This window comes from Atractosteus spatula, chromosome 8, assembly GCF_055471065.1.
Source record: "Atractosteus spatula isolate fAtrSpa1 chromosome 8, fAtrSpa1.hap1, whole genome shotgun sequence".
Taxonomy (NCBI): domain Eukaryota; kingdom Metazoa; phylum Chordata; class Actinopteri; order Semionotiformes; family Lepisosteidae; genus Atractosteus; species Atractosteus spatula.
The window spans coordinates 42,787,345-42,804,461 of record NC_142713.1 but is presented as its reverse complement, the minus strand read 5'-3'; the positions used below and the strand labels follow the sequence as shown (position 1 = coordinate 42,804,461).

Here is a 17,117-nt window from a genome sequence, read left to right as displayed (position 1 = left end):
TCTTGTTATTGCATGTCTGGTGCCACAGGTAAATGTCTCCCTTATCCTCCACTCTGCACCTAGATGAAGGTGACTTAGCAAGGGCATTTCTTACTTCACCTAGGGACATGGAGAACGATATACTGTATTAGTACAGAAGCACTTGAAATAACACTTAACAAATGAGCTGTACCACAAATGTACAAAAAATGTCACTTTAATGAATTAACTATATTCAATACCTTTGCAAAGTTACATTTAGTTTACATCAAAACCGTTGCTTTTATGTATGTTACCAAGTCAAATCCTATGTTTCCATGTTAAATTATGTTTTGTCATTGTTTTTCAGGTGCATTCTTTCTTTATTCAGGACTTGCAACTGTAGGATTTCTCTTTGTCTTTGGTTGCCTTCCAGAGACAAAAGGAAGACGACTAGAGGAAATTGAATCATTATTTGAAAACCAGTTATGTACATGTGGGGCTTCAGATTCTGATGAAGGTAGACACATTGAATATATTAGGGTAAAAGGAAGCAATTACCATCTTTCTGACAATGATGCCTCTGATGTAGAATAATAATTTATGCTACTGCCTAGTCATTTAGTAATTTAAAGGCCTTCTGGGGATGAGCAGTTATTGGTGACCTCACTACCCTGCTTCTGGTCTGTTTCAGAATTGTGTTATCTTCATTAATATTCCAGTGTACTCTCATATTTGATGAAAAAATATGTTCATTAAACCTATTGAGCTCTTCTTCCGCCAGACAATCCAAGGCATTATTTACATCTTAATTTTCTCCTTTCTCTGTAATGAACCATTCCATGCAACATAATCATTTAGCTTGATCAGATTTATCCTTTTAATTAATAGATGACAAGATTAGACCATAATTTCCTCATCCTCATAAATGACACACAATATTATGAGTGACATAGGATTAAAACAACTAAACCTAAGAATTAAAAAAAACAAGCCTGGACTTTAAAAGAAAATGTTTCTCACAAAGTAATTTAAGTTAGGTGTCTCAACGCCTTATCGCACCTGTACTGTATGTTGAAGTATAGTTTACTTCTGTAATTGAGAACAAAGCACTTTTGATTTTGAGAAATACAGCTGAACGTTCTGAAATAGGCCATATAATGCTGTGCTTTACTTAACATGTCTTTACAATCTCTGACTTGTCAAATGACTCTCAGAATTTTGCTGTATATAATGTTTTAGTTATATTTCCGTGGTTTTCTCTAATTGGTGGTGGCGTACTTATTCCTAACAAAATAATACTTGGTATAATTTACTATTTAAAAATTTATACAATATCAGAATTGTGCCATGTTAAGTGTTAGAATTGGTTCCAATCACTGTAACTTTGCTGCATCCTTATTGTTTATATTTTTAAGCAGAACATATGTTTTGTATACATTTGTAGTATAAAGTATAACATTTATACTATTTAGTATAAATAGTTCAGTGTTATAAAGATGATACTTGATACATTAATTTAAACATAATTCATGTTACTAAGTTTTTGTGGGTAAAGTGCCTTGTGTCAGATGCAGCCTTTAAGAATATAAAATCAGTAAATTATTATTACTAGTATTATGGAATGTATGAATACACTCCTAAAATCCACAGTATTGAATTTTGTAGTTTCACAAGATTACGGGTCAGTTATACACAGAGAGGAGAACACGGGACCTGAAAATGAAATTGCATATATCTGTGTAAGTATTTAAGTGTGTATTAAAAAACTCTTCAGTACCTGTATAAGTTTGACAGGTAAAAAAAAATATTGTAATTGAAAACATTATTTAATTCATTAAACAGCTTTTTTTTTAAAACAATTAGTATAGGGATTCTTTCTTGTCAGTACAATATTTACATTTCCTTCTGACAAAAGTTGTTATAACTCTATTTTAGTATTAAATGTGGTCTAAAACCCAGTATAAAATGCAACCACATATAGCTTTATAATTACGAAGATTATAATTCTTTATGAGGATTCTCTTTATAAATCACAAGAATTAATCTAAATTCAGAGTGAATATTCCTTTTTATGTTGCCTTGTTTAAATCATAATTGGATATGCTGTGCCATGCTTTCATGCTACACACTATGTCTTACCATCATCCGTTTATTTTATATATTATTTTTTTTCATTTCAGTTGAGATTTTTTTTCATGTTTTTCAGCTTTAATATTTGCATAATTGTACCTAACCAAGAAGATGAGTGAATTACCAGAAATATTATTCTCCAGACCAGAAGCAGAGGGTATTTTTGTACACAACATATTTTATTTTATCTTACTTTTAATTTCTGGTAAAATGTTTACAGTTGTTGCATATGAAATGTCATACCAATTTTCTTTTAATAAAAAGGTAGTTGTACATTTTTTGGAGCTTTTATTTGTCTTCCTCTGTAGCCTTGTGTACAAATAAATTGCATATCTTACCTTACATGGCAGAGTGGGATAAATGTGTTATACTGTAAATGTAAAAAATAATGTACTTTGAAAATGTTTTAATACATGGTAGTAAACACAAATACTCTATTTTAGGTGGTATAATAATGTAAACACACCTCTATAGCCAGTCATCCATAGTTTAGAGTCTAGCTGACTGTAGTCAGTTTTTGAGGTGATTGAAAATAAGTTGTGCGTTATCTGTGACAACAGCAAATGACTTCTAACAGTATCAACAGTCTCTTCAGTAGTGTACGTTTCTACTTTAACATCACTGCTACAAGTTAATACTGTTTTGTGACAAATTATGTGTTTACCCAAGACCTGATGTATTACATGTTTTGTCAAGACTTCTGTTTAATACTATAATTCAGTCTAGAAACTGTAAAATTGCAGAACTGTTCAATGATGATTTTGAAATATGTTGTATATTTCATTTTTAAAGTTAATGTAGGCTTGGTTATGGGGGATTCACTTCATGTTCATTAACTGTATTTGCAAAAGAATATTCTGCTGTGGGTTGTCTAGTTTCAGGAAAATTAAGAAATTATTAAGGAAAAATAATGTTTTGATTCATGAAAAAAATTATATATTTGTTATCACACTAAACCAGGTAGTATTGCATCAGTTTTTCTTTCCACAAAATTAGAAAAGCTTTATTAATAGGTCTTTTAATGTGCAAAACATTATCACCTATTAAGACAACATACGTGTACAAATTAAAATGTTGAGTTTATCTGATATGACATGTCGTATGTCAAATTTCTTTTCTTTAAATTCAACATAAAATTAGTATTTATATCTGGTATTTGACTGCAGTGTTGCTAAAGATAACGCTTCCAGCTCTTGGCAAGCCAGGTTTTATTATTTGTCTTTGCTTTAACCACCAGGCAGGGCCTCTTGAGTTATTTATAGTGGATAGGTGCAATTTTCCTATGTGAATCAATTGTAATTGATAAAAGAAAAAATGTTTATACAGTTTATGAAATATAAGAGTGGAACAATACTTATGAATTTTGTGCTGTATAGTTTAATTGGTTATTGTTGCTGTAAAATGTTTTATTAGAGTTTATCTTTATATAAATCTACATATATTCATGAACTTTTATCACTGTAAATGGACTAAATAAAGTTAATTATATAGCAATGTTTGGTGTGTTTTTTTTTCGTAAGAGGTGGAAGTTCTAACAAATATATTGGTGTACATTAATAAATTATTCATATTTCAGTTTTCTGGTGTTGAGGTATCTATATTTTAAAATAAGCAAATAGTTTACTCTAAAAACACTATTACAGGTATTATGAAATATAAACAAAATTTTACTGAATCTTTTTATGTCCTAACATTAACAAAATGTCTGCAATTTCATGCAGTGTCTTCGTCTCTTCTGAATTCCTTTTGACTGTGCTTTCATATTCTTTATCCTTACTGTAATTGCCATTCATATCCACAAAACTGTCAGTTTGATTTTCATCGTACAAAGTTTGGCAAATTGGTATTGCTCCAATTCTACAGGTTTTCAAGTTGAGCTCATCTTTTGTTGACCCTGTTAAAAAAAACATAACATTTTATAAACTACTATGCAACTTGTGATTTTTTAATGATATTTTGTCTTCAAATGTTTATGTGATACAGTAGACACATAATGATACATAAGTGTTAAAATAACTCATGAAACTATCTGATAAACAATAAATGTTTAGATATATTCCAGGAATCCTATTTAGTTGGAAGTCATAATAGATCAGATGTGTGTGAGAGTTAAAGCAGTTCATTGAAAAATCCTAATTTAATCTATAATTATTTTATGCATACAGTATTGTACAATGGTATAATTTTTGGTGGGATCGTTGCTCTTTTGGCAATTGTAAATTCAAATGTGCATAAAAATATACAAAATGAATTATTGTATTGAATAGGTTAGTCCATCACAACTAGATTCAAATGGAAGGGTACAGTATTAATGTAATTTGAAAATCTTAGCTGTCTCATGGACATTTTTAACTAAGTAGCAAGTCAATTGAGAACACATTTTCATGATGATGGCATACACAGCAGGACATTTATTGAACAATCTGAGTAAATTACCTTGCTCAAGGGACTCAGGATATGAACCTACAACCCTCAAGTCAAGATTTACTACACACTGCTTCAGTAGCGATATTATATATGTATTTTACTGTATGCATACTTTAAAATATATTTGTTTTACTAATTTAGCTTTTTTAGATAATTCTGGTTAGATGCATTTTTCTTCTGTCATTACCATTAAAAAGTCTCATGTTGGAGGAGACATGCAGCTGGATGCTCTTGGGATTTGTAGATACACTGCATTTCAGACTTTCAAAAATATCATGTTTTGATTTGCAGTTGGTTTCATTTAAATCAATTAAATTCTTGGTTTCCTTTAAATTGGATGAAATCTCTCCTGAAGCAGTCATGTCATTTTGCTGTTCTTTCACTGTCAGTTTTTTTAAGGTGATATATTCCATTTCAGTATGGACATTCAAGTTAGATGAATCTGACATGGAGTCCATGATCTCATTCTCTGAACTAGTCTGCCCTCTGTTGGTTATTTTTAGTTTTTCAGTAATTGAATTTGATTCCGAAGCAAATCCACAGGCTTCACACAATTTTCCAAGATTGCACTGTGTTGCAGAGTCTGATTTTTCAACATTAAAAATACTGTCAGTTTGAGTTCCAACTTCCATAATGTAGGAAACATGTTTTTTCTCAGTTAACCTAAAGCCATTTGGAGAGTTAAACCTGGATTTCAGTTGCAATTGTACATTTTGACATTCCACATTCTTCCTGTCTTCATTTCTGTTGTGGTCACCTGTTCCATTAGCCTTTGAACACAAAATTTTTCCATTGTGTTTTTTTGTAAAGAGTGCTGCAGGCACAGGTCCACTGACTTGTGAGTTATTATAGTCTTCCTCTGACTGAAAAGATTTAAAAAAGTAATTATTAAATTAGTCAAAATTAGTTAGTTAGTTCATGTTTCATAATTATTTTATAACAGACAACCATACTCGGATTTCTATTTTGGGAACCTATATATTTGATCCTAAAATACCCCATAAGTATGCATTAGTCAAATACACCCATTCCCTGGGTTAAATAAGGATTCCATTCCATAAGTCTTTATGTACTCCCAATTTTTAAATAATTAAGCTTGTGTGATTGAGTAGATTCAGACATACAATGTTTTATAAGAACATTAGTGGATGAGAAGCACGTATAATGTGGGTGATAGACACAGGTCAGTGAACGGGTGGCACCACTGGCAGCTAGTGGGACTAGCTTGAGTTTGGAACTCTGTGGTGGTGTGGTGGGCAGTGGAAGAAGCTGTAGTGACCTGGAAGTAGACAGAGAGCTAGTACTCGCTGAAATTTGCTGGACAGAATGGATGAGGACATATTCCAAGCAGAAACCCCAAAAGAAGAATATCTGTTATGTTCTCAGATTGAAGTTATGGGAGGGAGAAGAGTCAAATTTGAGATTGTCTAAAAGTTATCCAGTAAACTATAAATTATGGAAATTTTAATTCACAGTGTTGACAGACTTTTCTACACAAAGGTAAAAGGTAACATTGCAAACTTACAAAATCAGAAAATGTACTTAAAGAACTTTCCCGAGGAGAATAGCTTTGAGATCCATAGCTCAAGATAGAATCACTGGGTGCTGTAAAATGAACAATTTTAATTATAAATACACTTTCAGATATTGTAATTAAGTACATTATTTTTTTACTTACTCTTACTCCTCCATACAAGTCATTCCAAGAAAACTCAGGACACCTATATGTAACTTCACCACAACATTCTCACACATTTTAATGAGAGCTAATAACTATATTATTTGTTTAGAAAGAAACATCCACTCCCAATTTCCAGTTCGATTATCAGTTTAGCCATTATAATTTATGACATTATGTTTTGAGAAGACCCTTATTTAAATTGTTGTATTTCAGCAGCAGCTTGACAAGAGACAGTTTTACACAGTTATATCTTATATTAACTCTGTTAATGGAGTAAATAACTTTTAAACTTTAAAATTCAGATTCTTGTTTTTAAAATAAGTCAAACATGTTTGTACAATGGAGTCCGATCCCAAAGTCATCCTTTCTCTATACATTGTAAACTATTCTGATCTTACCTAAGAAGCATGAAACATTTAAAAAATATAATGGTTTTGGCTCAGAAGTCCATGCAGAGTTATGACATTCTATGGTGACATCTAATAATTTTCTCAAGTATAACAAACTTTTTACATTTTTACATTATTTAGTAAAATTTTTGCATAAAATGTAAAAAGAGGTGTGTGTCACGATATTGCATAAACAATTTCTCTTTTAATGTTTTAGTGTTAGCAGTCAACAGAATGAAGTTGAAAATTACATCATTTTCAATTAGATTGGTTGTTTCCTTTTAAATTTTGAAAAAATAATGAAACTTACAAGATTGAATTTTGTATCTTACAATTTTGTAATTGATATACTTTTCTAGGCATCATTTAATTTAACACAAGTTCTTACTCTACTTATCAAACTGTATTAAAGTTTGAAACAAAACTTTTTACATGTAGACAAAAAAAAAACAATATGAAAGGTAAAACTTACATTGTCCAGACTCCATTTTTTTAGAAACCTGTTTAAAATATAGATACAAACAGTAATTAATTTTAGTAAGTGATTCCAGCATATTTTGTGTAGGAAAGGTAAAATGGCCTTTTCCCCATTCTCCAGTACTTTTTAACTACATCCATTGATTTGATGGTTTTGCATCCTGTTCTCACTTTCTCTGTGGTTTGATTATGCTTGAAACTACATCTATTTTAAAGCTGTTTTAGTGTTGAAAACCTACATAACTAATGTAATATTAAAAAGACGGCAATAAGTTGAAGCCAGTGCAACACGTGACATCACTACAAGACAAAGCACCTATAATCTTTTTACATTATGATGTGCAAGTAAATTTAAAGATCTAAGAAAAAAAGTGTTTATTGTGTGTGATGTAGTAAAAGTAAGAATGTAGACTTGTGTAAATCAGACTCCAGTAACACCACATTGGAAATTTTATGCATCTGTGATAAGGCGACTCCCTCTACAAATTCAGTTTTTTTGCTCATCACTCATCCAGCATGTCTTTGGAAATTCAAAAGGATCTGGAAAAGATACCTAATGAGAATATAAGGAGAACAATGAAACATCACACAGGAGGTTCCTCTTTTAGTTATCAATTCCTGGTCTCAAGCGCTCAGAGATACTGTAGCAGTACCAACCACCATACCACCATGCAATTTCTGGCTCTAGGTTAGTAATATATCGTAGAAATACTCAATCCCCAGAGAGTGAGAAAAGTCTGTCAGCACTATGCCATATAAGTAATATTCTTACCTGAAACAGAAAGACATCTTCTGGTTGACTGGATTTGCTTTCTTGAAGATTCCTTAATAAAAAGGTATACTCACATGAAAAAACAGCAAACATATATTTGAATCTGTTTTTTTTGTATATTTAGGCACACAACTAAATATTTACTAGCAATTTCTGTTTATAGCTTTAGCAAATTCATATTAATTTACAATGCACCAAAGTTCATACTTACTTGCTGTACAGAGGTGGATTTCCTTCAAGATGAATCTTTTCCTTACAATTCTGTGAATATCCTAATATGACAAATACTTTTTAATGTGTTCAAAATATCAAAATATATTTTCTTTTCATAAACTACAGCACTTGAGCAGCAATTAATGAGTTAATTTACAATTAGTTCATTTACAAGTTATTTAATTTTTATATTCTCTGTAAACACAAATTACAGGAAGACGAAACATATGCAGTTTTTATAAACACTATACCAATTCAAAACATTACTTTCACAACTTGAACAACTTTTAAAAATAGAATATCACATTTTTAAATTTAAATTTTAAAAAAATCTAATAAATTAAAACCTTTGACAGAACAGAAAAAAATACTCAAACTATCTTCTTGAACTCTCATTCTTACATAACAGCAAACTACAGTTCAATAGACCTGAAGTCCCTGAAATATTCTTTATTGTTTTGTATTTAATTACAATAAAAAGTAATGAAGTAAAAATACATTTTAAAATGAATGTACATTGCTGACCTTGACCACTGGATCTCTTTCCATTTTCAAAAACTACAAAACTGTGGTTTTTGTCCTCTTCTTTTTCTTCAATAAAGATATGAGAGTAATCTGCTGTTGGCAAAATGTGACCTGTTGTTTTCTCTGGTTTTCTTAGATTTGTACTAAACATTTCCTCAGGTCCAGTGAAGACACTTTCCAGTTGCCGGTCTTGTTGCAGCAGATGGGCTTCAATGAAAGCATCTGTATCAAAGTAACCTGAATCTTCTTGATTATGAGTAAATGTAGTTCTCTTGTCACCGACGAGTGCACTGCAAATTTCAGATTGAAGACTGTTGAACTACGGTTCCATATCAGAAAAACGTTGTTGCAAGACATGGACTTTTGGTTATCACATCTATATATTAAAAACATATTTATCTTGCATTTAATGAGCAATCACATCTTCCCTTCAGTGACTCCAAAACGTAGGGCTTCCATTTGCAACAGAGCTAACTATAAAATACCTCATGTGTGTAGGTACAGTATACCTAATGTGTGTGTTATGTAGTAAAAGTAAGAATGTAGATTTGTATAAATGACAGTAACACCACATAGGAAATCTGATGTATTTGCGATAAGTTGACTCCCTCTATAAATTTGTTTTTTTGCTCATCACTGAAACTATAGGAGCCTAACCCAGCAAGCAACGGGAGCAAGACAGAATAAACCAAAGGGATGCTGCGAAGGGAGCTGTTTGTGTTTGAGATAAATATACAGTATAGCCAATTTCATATATCTGGAGTTTAGGTACAGCTCTGTGTGACTTGTCACAGTTATTCTGTCACGATTGTAGTCCCTCCTCCTTAAGGGCACTCCGGCTCTTCCTTGTTTGCCCTATTCCCCGTACCTGCCCCTTGTTCCAGTCTCCTTCCTGTTTCCGTTTAAAAGCCAGACGCAGTCGCCAATCGTGGCTCTGCATCTGATTTCCACATCGTGCGAGCCCGGTACCTGGTTGCACCTGGCTTCGTTATGCTTTTAGCTTCCTGCTCCTGGTCCTGTTCCTGTTCCCCCCGCCGGTCCCGACCCGGCACCTGTTTTTAATCCCTTGTTTTGGATGGATTACCCGGCCATGGACTTTTGCTTGTTTTTTTGGATTCTCCCTTGGACTTATTCTTTGGATTGTTTGCCTCGGCCACACCTCCCCGGATCACCAGCACTGCATGGACACGCCCCTGTTTTCATCCCCGTATTCCTGCATGACTTTTTCCCCAGTGTTTCCTCACTTCTCCGGATTGTGTCGTCTGCATAGGGTCCGAAAGAACCGTTCGTTACATATTCCTTCCAAACTTCAGCTTTTAATTTTCACTTAATGGTATACTTGCAGAGATTTTTCACCATTCTTCAACAAATATAATTTGGGTCCATTAGTCTACAGTTCTTAGGTTTCTTACTTGAAACCTGTTTTAAAGTCAATCCACAATATCTAGATGGAATTCAGGGCACTGAAATGGCTGTAACTACAGTATAATCATTCATTTATGGATGAAAATCCTTTGTAGAATGCTTTGGGTTATTATCTTGCTATTAGTTCAACGCTGGATAATGCATGATATATATGTATAATTCTGACAGTGTTGACAGTAATTTTGTCAAAATATGAATTGAATGTATTTGTTATGTGATGCAGTATTTGTTTTATTAAATCTGTAATTCAGACCTTTTAACAGAAAATAGAGATATTACCTTTTTAATCACCCAAATGCTCGTTACTGTAGATGTAAAGTCTAATTCGGGTCTAATAAGTAAAACAAAACCAAATTCAAAATAATTAAATTGATGATAATTATATAAAACTTTATTTTCTTAACAACTTACATGTTTTGCGATTTCTCGAGTGTATATCCAAACTGTGATGTCGCTTGGTCCTGCTGTTGTGTTTCTTTCGACAATGGTATCCAATAATCGTCATTTCTGTCCACTCCTGAATGACAAAAAGGCTGAAACTACCAATACAAACAAAAAATCCTGTTAGTATTTTCATATATTGTATGGAAAAATTTGATTACAATTTTAGAAAAGTTTTGTGCTAATCTTGTTTATGAAACTTTGTGCTGTTTTTATTACTATAAAACTTTCATATGTTTCTGAGTTAGCTATTTTAACACTACACCTTCTCCAAACTGTAAATTTTTAAATAGACTTAATACCTCAGTCTCAGCACAAGATGACTCCCACAGATCTGAGGAATGATATTGTGTCTTCTGTTCAACAGGGTTTTTGGATGAAAAGCAAGACACTGCTCTTGAGCTATCAGGTACTGATTCCTGTTTTTCTATATTGCTGCAATCTGAAAAACTGGATTCCATAACTGGAGAAAGCTAGAAAAAAGGATCATTAGAATAAATGGTGCAAGCAGATACAGGTATGTATACTTTTAAGAAATGTGTTTTGGTACACTAACCATATACTGTATGTACTAATTGCTGTAAATATTTGTAAATATTTATAGCATTTTTTATAATATATATATCAATAATTGTAATATCTGTAATATCATATTAATATATTTCTAGAATATATTGATTATAATATTACTATTTTAGTCTTTATTTTTCTTTAGATTTTTATATACAGTATTCTTTTTATTTAGGCCTTATTTCTCTTTAGCATCTTTAGCATTTCAAGTCTGACGTCTTATAAACATGTACAGTATAGCTTATAACTTTTAAACTGTGAGAATTTCATCTGTTAATCGTGTCCAGATGAGTTTTCATGTGCTTGATAATACCTCTAGTGAGCAACTCTTTATATTTTCCTTTGCTAACCAGGGTAAATCTGGTACAACTATAACTCTTACCTGTTTGTATTTCAGAGTCTGTTTAAGATAACTCTTGTTTCTTAAGCCCAAATCATGGACACTACAAAAATTAAAAGCAATTAGTATTTCACATTTTGTATAAATGGGATTTTTTTATATAAATTAAGGAGTTGTATAGTTTTGTGCAAATCTTCTGAATTATTCCATCTATCCACTGCTTGTCCTTGTGAGAGCTGTTGCATGCTAGTAATAGCAGTATTGACAGATATTAAAATTATTAATTTAAAGATCTAACCAATCTGAACTATAACATAACTAAAATCACCTTCAGGTTCAATGGTATATGTTTCTCATTTTTAAAGATGATCACTCCGTTTCTGCTTTACCACTCCTGTACTTTATAAAATTGTAGAACAGTTAACCCTCCGTTTAACAGACTAATAGGAGAAAAGGAGGGTCAGTTACTGCCAAACGTCCATGAAAGCACAAATGGTGTTTTTTCAGGACCCAAAACACACTATTGCTTCGGGAAAAAAATATTTATACAATATATATGTCTTCTGGATCACTGTAATTATTTTTAGCAACTGCAATGAACACAGTGAATGAAAATTGTTTCTTCGCAAACTCTTTATTTCATGGGTCATGAATATATTGTATAAAATTCATTAACACATACGAAATACATCATACACATCTGACAAACCCCTTCAGGGCACCATTGATTTTCCTGAATTGTAAACGTTTTATTGTTTTTCATTATTTGTACATGTCCCTGTTATTGTGGGGAAAGTCCTGTATTTTTGATTTTACAAACAAAATTCCCCCTAAGCAGATTTTGTCCTTTAAATCTGAAGTCTGTTAAAACAAAGTCCATTAAACCGAGGTACTGTAATTCAAATTCACTTTTAATTTACCTGTATTGAGGCTGACCTTCTTCAAGACACAGTCTTGAAGGTGGACATGGTGACATTGGCAGGTCTAAAACTTTCTGCCTTATAGATCCTTTGTCTTCCTTAATTATATGCAAATGCTTCACTTTTTTTGGTGCGTCTGCAATAAATAATATTGAGCGCACAAAATGTGTATCTCATCTTACCATCATTTTGTAAAAGATGCCATTTTAAATCACTTTAGATCCAAATACAAAATGCATAAATAATAATCATACCAAATATATCCTAATAACTGGTAACTGAAATAAATGTACATAACTGGTATCTGTATCAAAAATTGATTGCTTACCAATAGTTTCTTTCTGTGCTGAAATCTGATTAACAACATATAATGTGACCAGATCCATGCTTCCACCATTATTTTTATGAGTATTTGTGGAAATTCCTAAAAGCTTCTTTTTATTTTGCAGCTTTTTCTTCCCAAAAAATTCCTCGGAAAAGAAAAGGTATTTTTCAATTTGGGAATAACTAAAATATTTTTTTCTGAATGTTAGGTATCCAAATTCAATTATCATAGTACCAAGAATCAAAACATGTTTTAGAATTAATTTCATCCAACTCAACTGCTCAAAGGGCGCAAGACAGGATACACCCCGGACAAGACTCCAGTCCATCACAGGGCACACACAGACATTAACACACACTCACACCAGAACCAATTTTTACAGAAGTCAGTTAACCCAGCAGCATGTCTTTAGACTGTGGGAGGAAAACAGAGCACCCAGAGCAACCCATGCAAAAAAGGGAGAACAAACTTCACACAGATAGCAAGCACTCCAGGTCCAGAGTTGAACCAAGAGCCCCAGCACTACAAGGTAGCAATACTAACCCCTGTGTCACCATGCTGCCCTAATGGATCAAAATGAAACTTATAACATTTCAGTTTAAATGAACAGTAATTATCAAACTGATACACAGTACACATTAGAAACTGCAATTAAAAATTATATTAACAGCATTTCTGATAATCATGGCTCCAAAGTGACATATATAAGAAATGCATTAACAAATATAAATATAAATATGAACAGAACCACCATTGTTATTTAAAAAAAAAAAGATTTTCTTATTAACCAAAAAAATACAACACGAATACAAACTACAAAACTTGCAGACAAATATTAAGTATTATATGTATGCACAATGGAAAAAACATTTAATATCAACACAAAACGGAAAACACTGAGAGGCTTACAGTAGGTGTTTAGGTTGACAAACCATTCACATTAGATGATGTGGGAAAGCAAAAAAGGCAAACAAGATGTTATAACCCTTAAATGCATAGATTTTACATTTAAATTGTTATAACTGTACAATGTACTATTTAGACCTCATTTCAAGTATTGTGTCCAGTTCTAGTCACCATAAAAAACAATACAGCTGCACTGGAAGCATTCTTGAGAAGAGCTACCAGATACATTCCAGTGCTAAGGGGAATGTCCTGAGCGATGCTGACAGGCTGAAGAAATGGACCCCTCTTAGTCTTGAACAAAGATGACTACGACAGATCCGATTCAAGTGCTCAATATTGTCAAAGGAATTTACAAAGTCAACCTCCCCAACAATCAAAAACATCCACCCACACACCACTTGGCACCAGACCACTAGTTATTAACAACTTGAGCACTGCCCAGTGATCAAGAGCAAGACTCTATGTTTCACCTTGATAGTGATCCAAAGAGTACAGTATAACAAAATAATTATTTAAGTAACAAATAAACATTTAATATTAATGCTGCAGCCTTCATGATGTTTGAGTCTCTGTTTAGCAGATACTATATGTATTATAGGGATTAGTCGGTTGTCAAAAGTAGAGCAGCGGGCATGAAATTACTATCCTTACAGTATATTTATAAAGAATCCTTAATGATGTTTGATTTTCTTAATGATGTTTATTCTTCAATATATTTTTTTCACTATAGTACACTATACAAATGTACATTTCCAAATTTAGTTTAAAACAGAAGAATTGAATTGTACAATACTACAGTATATAAACTGTTATTGATATTGCATTCATATTAGCCTTACCTTTTGCTTTTTTATGCCATTTTTGAACATGAATCTGTTCCTGGGGATGAAATAAAACATACAATAAATCATTGTGTAATTCACAGGTTCCAAATTAAGGTTTTGTATTCCCCAAATGTAAGATTTGATGTAAAAGAAAAACCGTAACACCCAATAGCTAATGTTTTATTTTACTGAACGGAAACAGTCTAAAAATAGTACAAAAATTAAAAAGGAACCATAAGCCATTGTGCGGCTATGAAGAAAAAAACCATTCATTTCCACGTACAGTATGAAGCTGTTTAAGGAGCAAGATAACAACTTTGAACATATATTTAATGTAATTCCATTATATGGCCTACTTCCTGATTCAGTGTGGGGGTATTCTACTGTATAGACTGCAGTAAAGCATTCAGTCTGATAAAACTGGTGAGTCTTTCACACTTGCATTTTGTTTTATTCTTCCTCTTCATTTTCCAGCTTAGTTATGGTGGTACATCCATCCATTTTCTAACCATTTTATCCAGTAAAGGGTCACAGGGGAGCTGGAGCCTAGCTCAGCAAGCAATGGGCACAAGGATGGATGCACACTGGACAGGATGCCAGTGCATTACAGGGCAAACATAGATACACTCACATCAGGACCAATTTTCACAAAAGTCAATGAACCTACCAGTATGTCTTTGGACCGTGGGAGAAAACCAGAGGATCTGGAGGAAACCCACACAAACCACTTAACAGACATACAAACTCCATGTAGACAGCACCCAGGGCCAGAACTGAACCCAGACTCCAGCTCCGGGAGGCAGTGATGCTTACCACTCTGCCACCTTGATGCTCTTTGTGGTGGAACACTTTCATCTTTTATGCTATTTGCCCAGCTACTGTATATAGTACAAATTCTGTCCATTCATCATACACATCACACATGCAGTCACACAGATCACAAGTTCCCATTCCTGGTTCTCGTCCAAGGGGACCCACACACATACAGTACTAGTCCCCCCCCTGCAGTCAATTAAATAATTGATCCCTCAATTAAACCTAATAATACATTTAATTTGAACACTTTTTTTCCATTTCCTAGGCACGTGGGAACTTGTCTTTACCATCTTCAACTTAACATCCATTACTACATTTCTGGGCAAACAAAGGGTGCAAGGCGGGGTACTCCCTGGACACGATGCCAGTCCATCAGAGGGTGCACACAGATACAGACACCCACCCACACCCTCACACCATAGCCAGTCTTCCCAGAATCCAATTAATCTACCAGTATGTCATGGGACTGAGGGGAAAAAACTGGAGCCCACAACACTGCAAAGCAGGCATGCTGACCTCTGTGCCACATGCTGCCCCTAACTTTTAAGTAGAAACAAAACTGGTCAGAGTGCTAATCAAGCAGCCTTCTGTTTCAGTTAAGAATTCACGGCAGTAATGAAAACCAGCGGCTGTGAGGGTCCCCAGGAAGAAAGATTGGCATAAGTTATAAACATAACTTAAAGTTAGATACACCACTTGGTTAGAGATTAGGATCAGCCTTTGATGGAGTGTCATACTCTGTGAGAAACTTTATCGTTGATTGTCCCAATAACTGTGCAATACGGACTACTTTCGAATATAACATTAAAATATTTAGGAACAAGTAATAGGTTTATTCCATGCTGAAAAAAAGAAGAAAGAGAACACAACGTTTCGGCCGTGGAGCCTTCTCCACGGCCGAAACGTTGTGTTCTCTTTCTTCTTTTTTTCAGCATGGAATAAACCTATTACTTGTTCCTTTGCAGCCTACGCATGCTGACGCAGCTACCCACCTGAATTAAAATATTTATAATATTTAACAACATATTAAAATGTTTTCCTAAAGTGTACCGAAAATACTTTGTCTATAATGTAGTTTTACATGTAGATGGAAAGAAGCAGACAAATTGTCCATTTTTCTGTGACGCAGCAGATAACTTAATCGATAAAAACATCTATGCGGCTGAACGCCATCTAATCAAAAAGGCTAAGATGAATTTGACTTTTACTTACCTTGTACCTCCGACCCAATTCATCTCAGTTTTCGAAGAAAAATAACAGTCGAGTGTCTCTTACTTTTTGCTTTATTATCGTGCTTAACTAGACAAGAAACTGTGAGCTCATTCACCACCTCCGAAACCTAATAATCAGTAACCTAACAATAAGGCTGAGGAGAAATACAGTACATGTAACCGGCGATTGTGTAAGTACTTATTTGAATATAGATATCCTTCAGCAAAGGATACCCTTTATCGATTTAAAATTTTTAGTTTTTTTCTCTCGCAAGATAAATCGCTCCTCGCAGCTCGAGACTTTTTACCGCGCGCTAAGAGTCAAACTGCTCTGACTGACAAATTCGAGAGCCTCGAGGCCTGGAGAGAGGCAGGGGGCGCACATAACAGGTGCACTATATGTAGGATCCTGCTTTTTCAATTTGAGAATTTAGGGTAATTATTCAAATCAACATGGTGTATTTTGACCAACTCAATTTCAGCATGGATCCTCCCAGTTATAGTAGCCTTCCTTCGAATCTGGACTGGAGACTGGGGGGGCTTTCTTGCGAAGTTACAGTAGCTTGATCATCTCCCTGTACTCGCTTGTGTTTTTTAATTTCTCTGGTTTCCACTACATTACTTGGTGTCTGTAAATTATTGTGTGTGTGCGCGCTTCGTCGGACTTGCAGGTCCCCATTCGTTTCAGCTGGGAGTAACTGAATTTCTGGTCATTTAAAAGCATCGGTAGATTCCAGACGTACTGTATAGGCAATACAGGATAT

The 17,117-nt window shown here is 33.6% G+C and overlaps 2 protein-coding genes across 3 annotated transcripts in view; one reads left to right on the top strand and one right to left on the bottom strand.

Moving 5' to 3' along the window:
* slc2a13a (solute carrier family 2 member 13a) overlaps positions 1 to 3,585 on the top strand; it is a 131,054-nt gene extending 127,469 nt beyond the window's left edge. Inside the window, exons 10-12 of one of the 2 annotated variants that reach the window (XM_088923623.1) lie at positions 329 to 478; positions 1,627 to 1,700; positions 2,168 to 3,585. In XM_088923623.1, coding sequence (XP_088779749.1) covers positions 329 to 478; positions 1,627 to 1,700; positions 2,168 to 2,173 — 230 coding nt within the window. In that variant the 3' untranslated portion in view covers positions 2,174 to 3,585. Of the gene's footprint in view, positions 1 to 328; positions 479 to 1,626; positions 1,794 to 2,167 lie in introns of those variants that run through there. The other variant, XM_088923622.1, reaches the window with a different exon arrangement.
* A 173-nt stretch (positions 3,586 to 3,758) lies between these two features.
* redic1 (regulator of DNA class I crossover intermediates 1) lies at positions 3,759 to 16,377 on the bottom strand. The gene is made up of 15 exons (XM_088922805.1): positions 16,355 to 16,377; positions 14,342 to 14,381; positions 12,600 to 12,741; positions 12,272 to 12,407; positions 11,394 to 11,454; positions 10,744 to 10,914; positions 10,412 to 10,539; positions 8,576 to 8,865; positions 8,049 to 8,109; positions 7,838 to 7,889; positions 7,061 to 7,088; positions 6,044 to 6,123; positions 4,902 to 5,381; positions 4,706 to 4,844; positions 3,759 to 3,985 (listed from the first exon to the last, which is right to left on the bottom strand). Exons 1-15 carry the CDS (start codon positions 16,375 to 16,377, stop codon positions 3,759 to 3,761), a joined length of 2,058 nt encoding a protein of 685 aa, XP_088778931.1.
* Between the last annotated feature and the right edge of the window lie 740 nt (positions 16,378 to 17,117).

Bases quoted from the DNA above. Each gene is read 5' to 3' on its own strand.
- redic1 (XM_088922805.1), bottom strand. From the start codon at position 16,377: ATGAATTGGGTCGGAGGTACAAG. The intron at 12,408-12,599 runs GTAAGCAATCAA...TATTTATTGCAG, and splicing joins AGCACAGAAAGAAACTATTG to ACGCACCAAAAAAAGTGAAG. The intron at 7,890-8,048 runs GTAAGTATGAAC...CTTTTTATTAAG, and splicing joins AATCCACCTCTGTACAGCAA to GAATCTTCAAGAAAGCAAAT.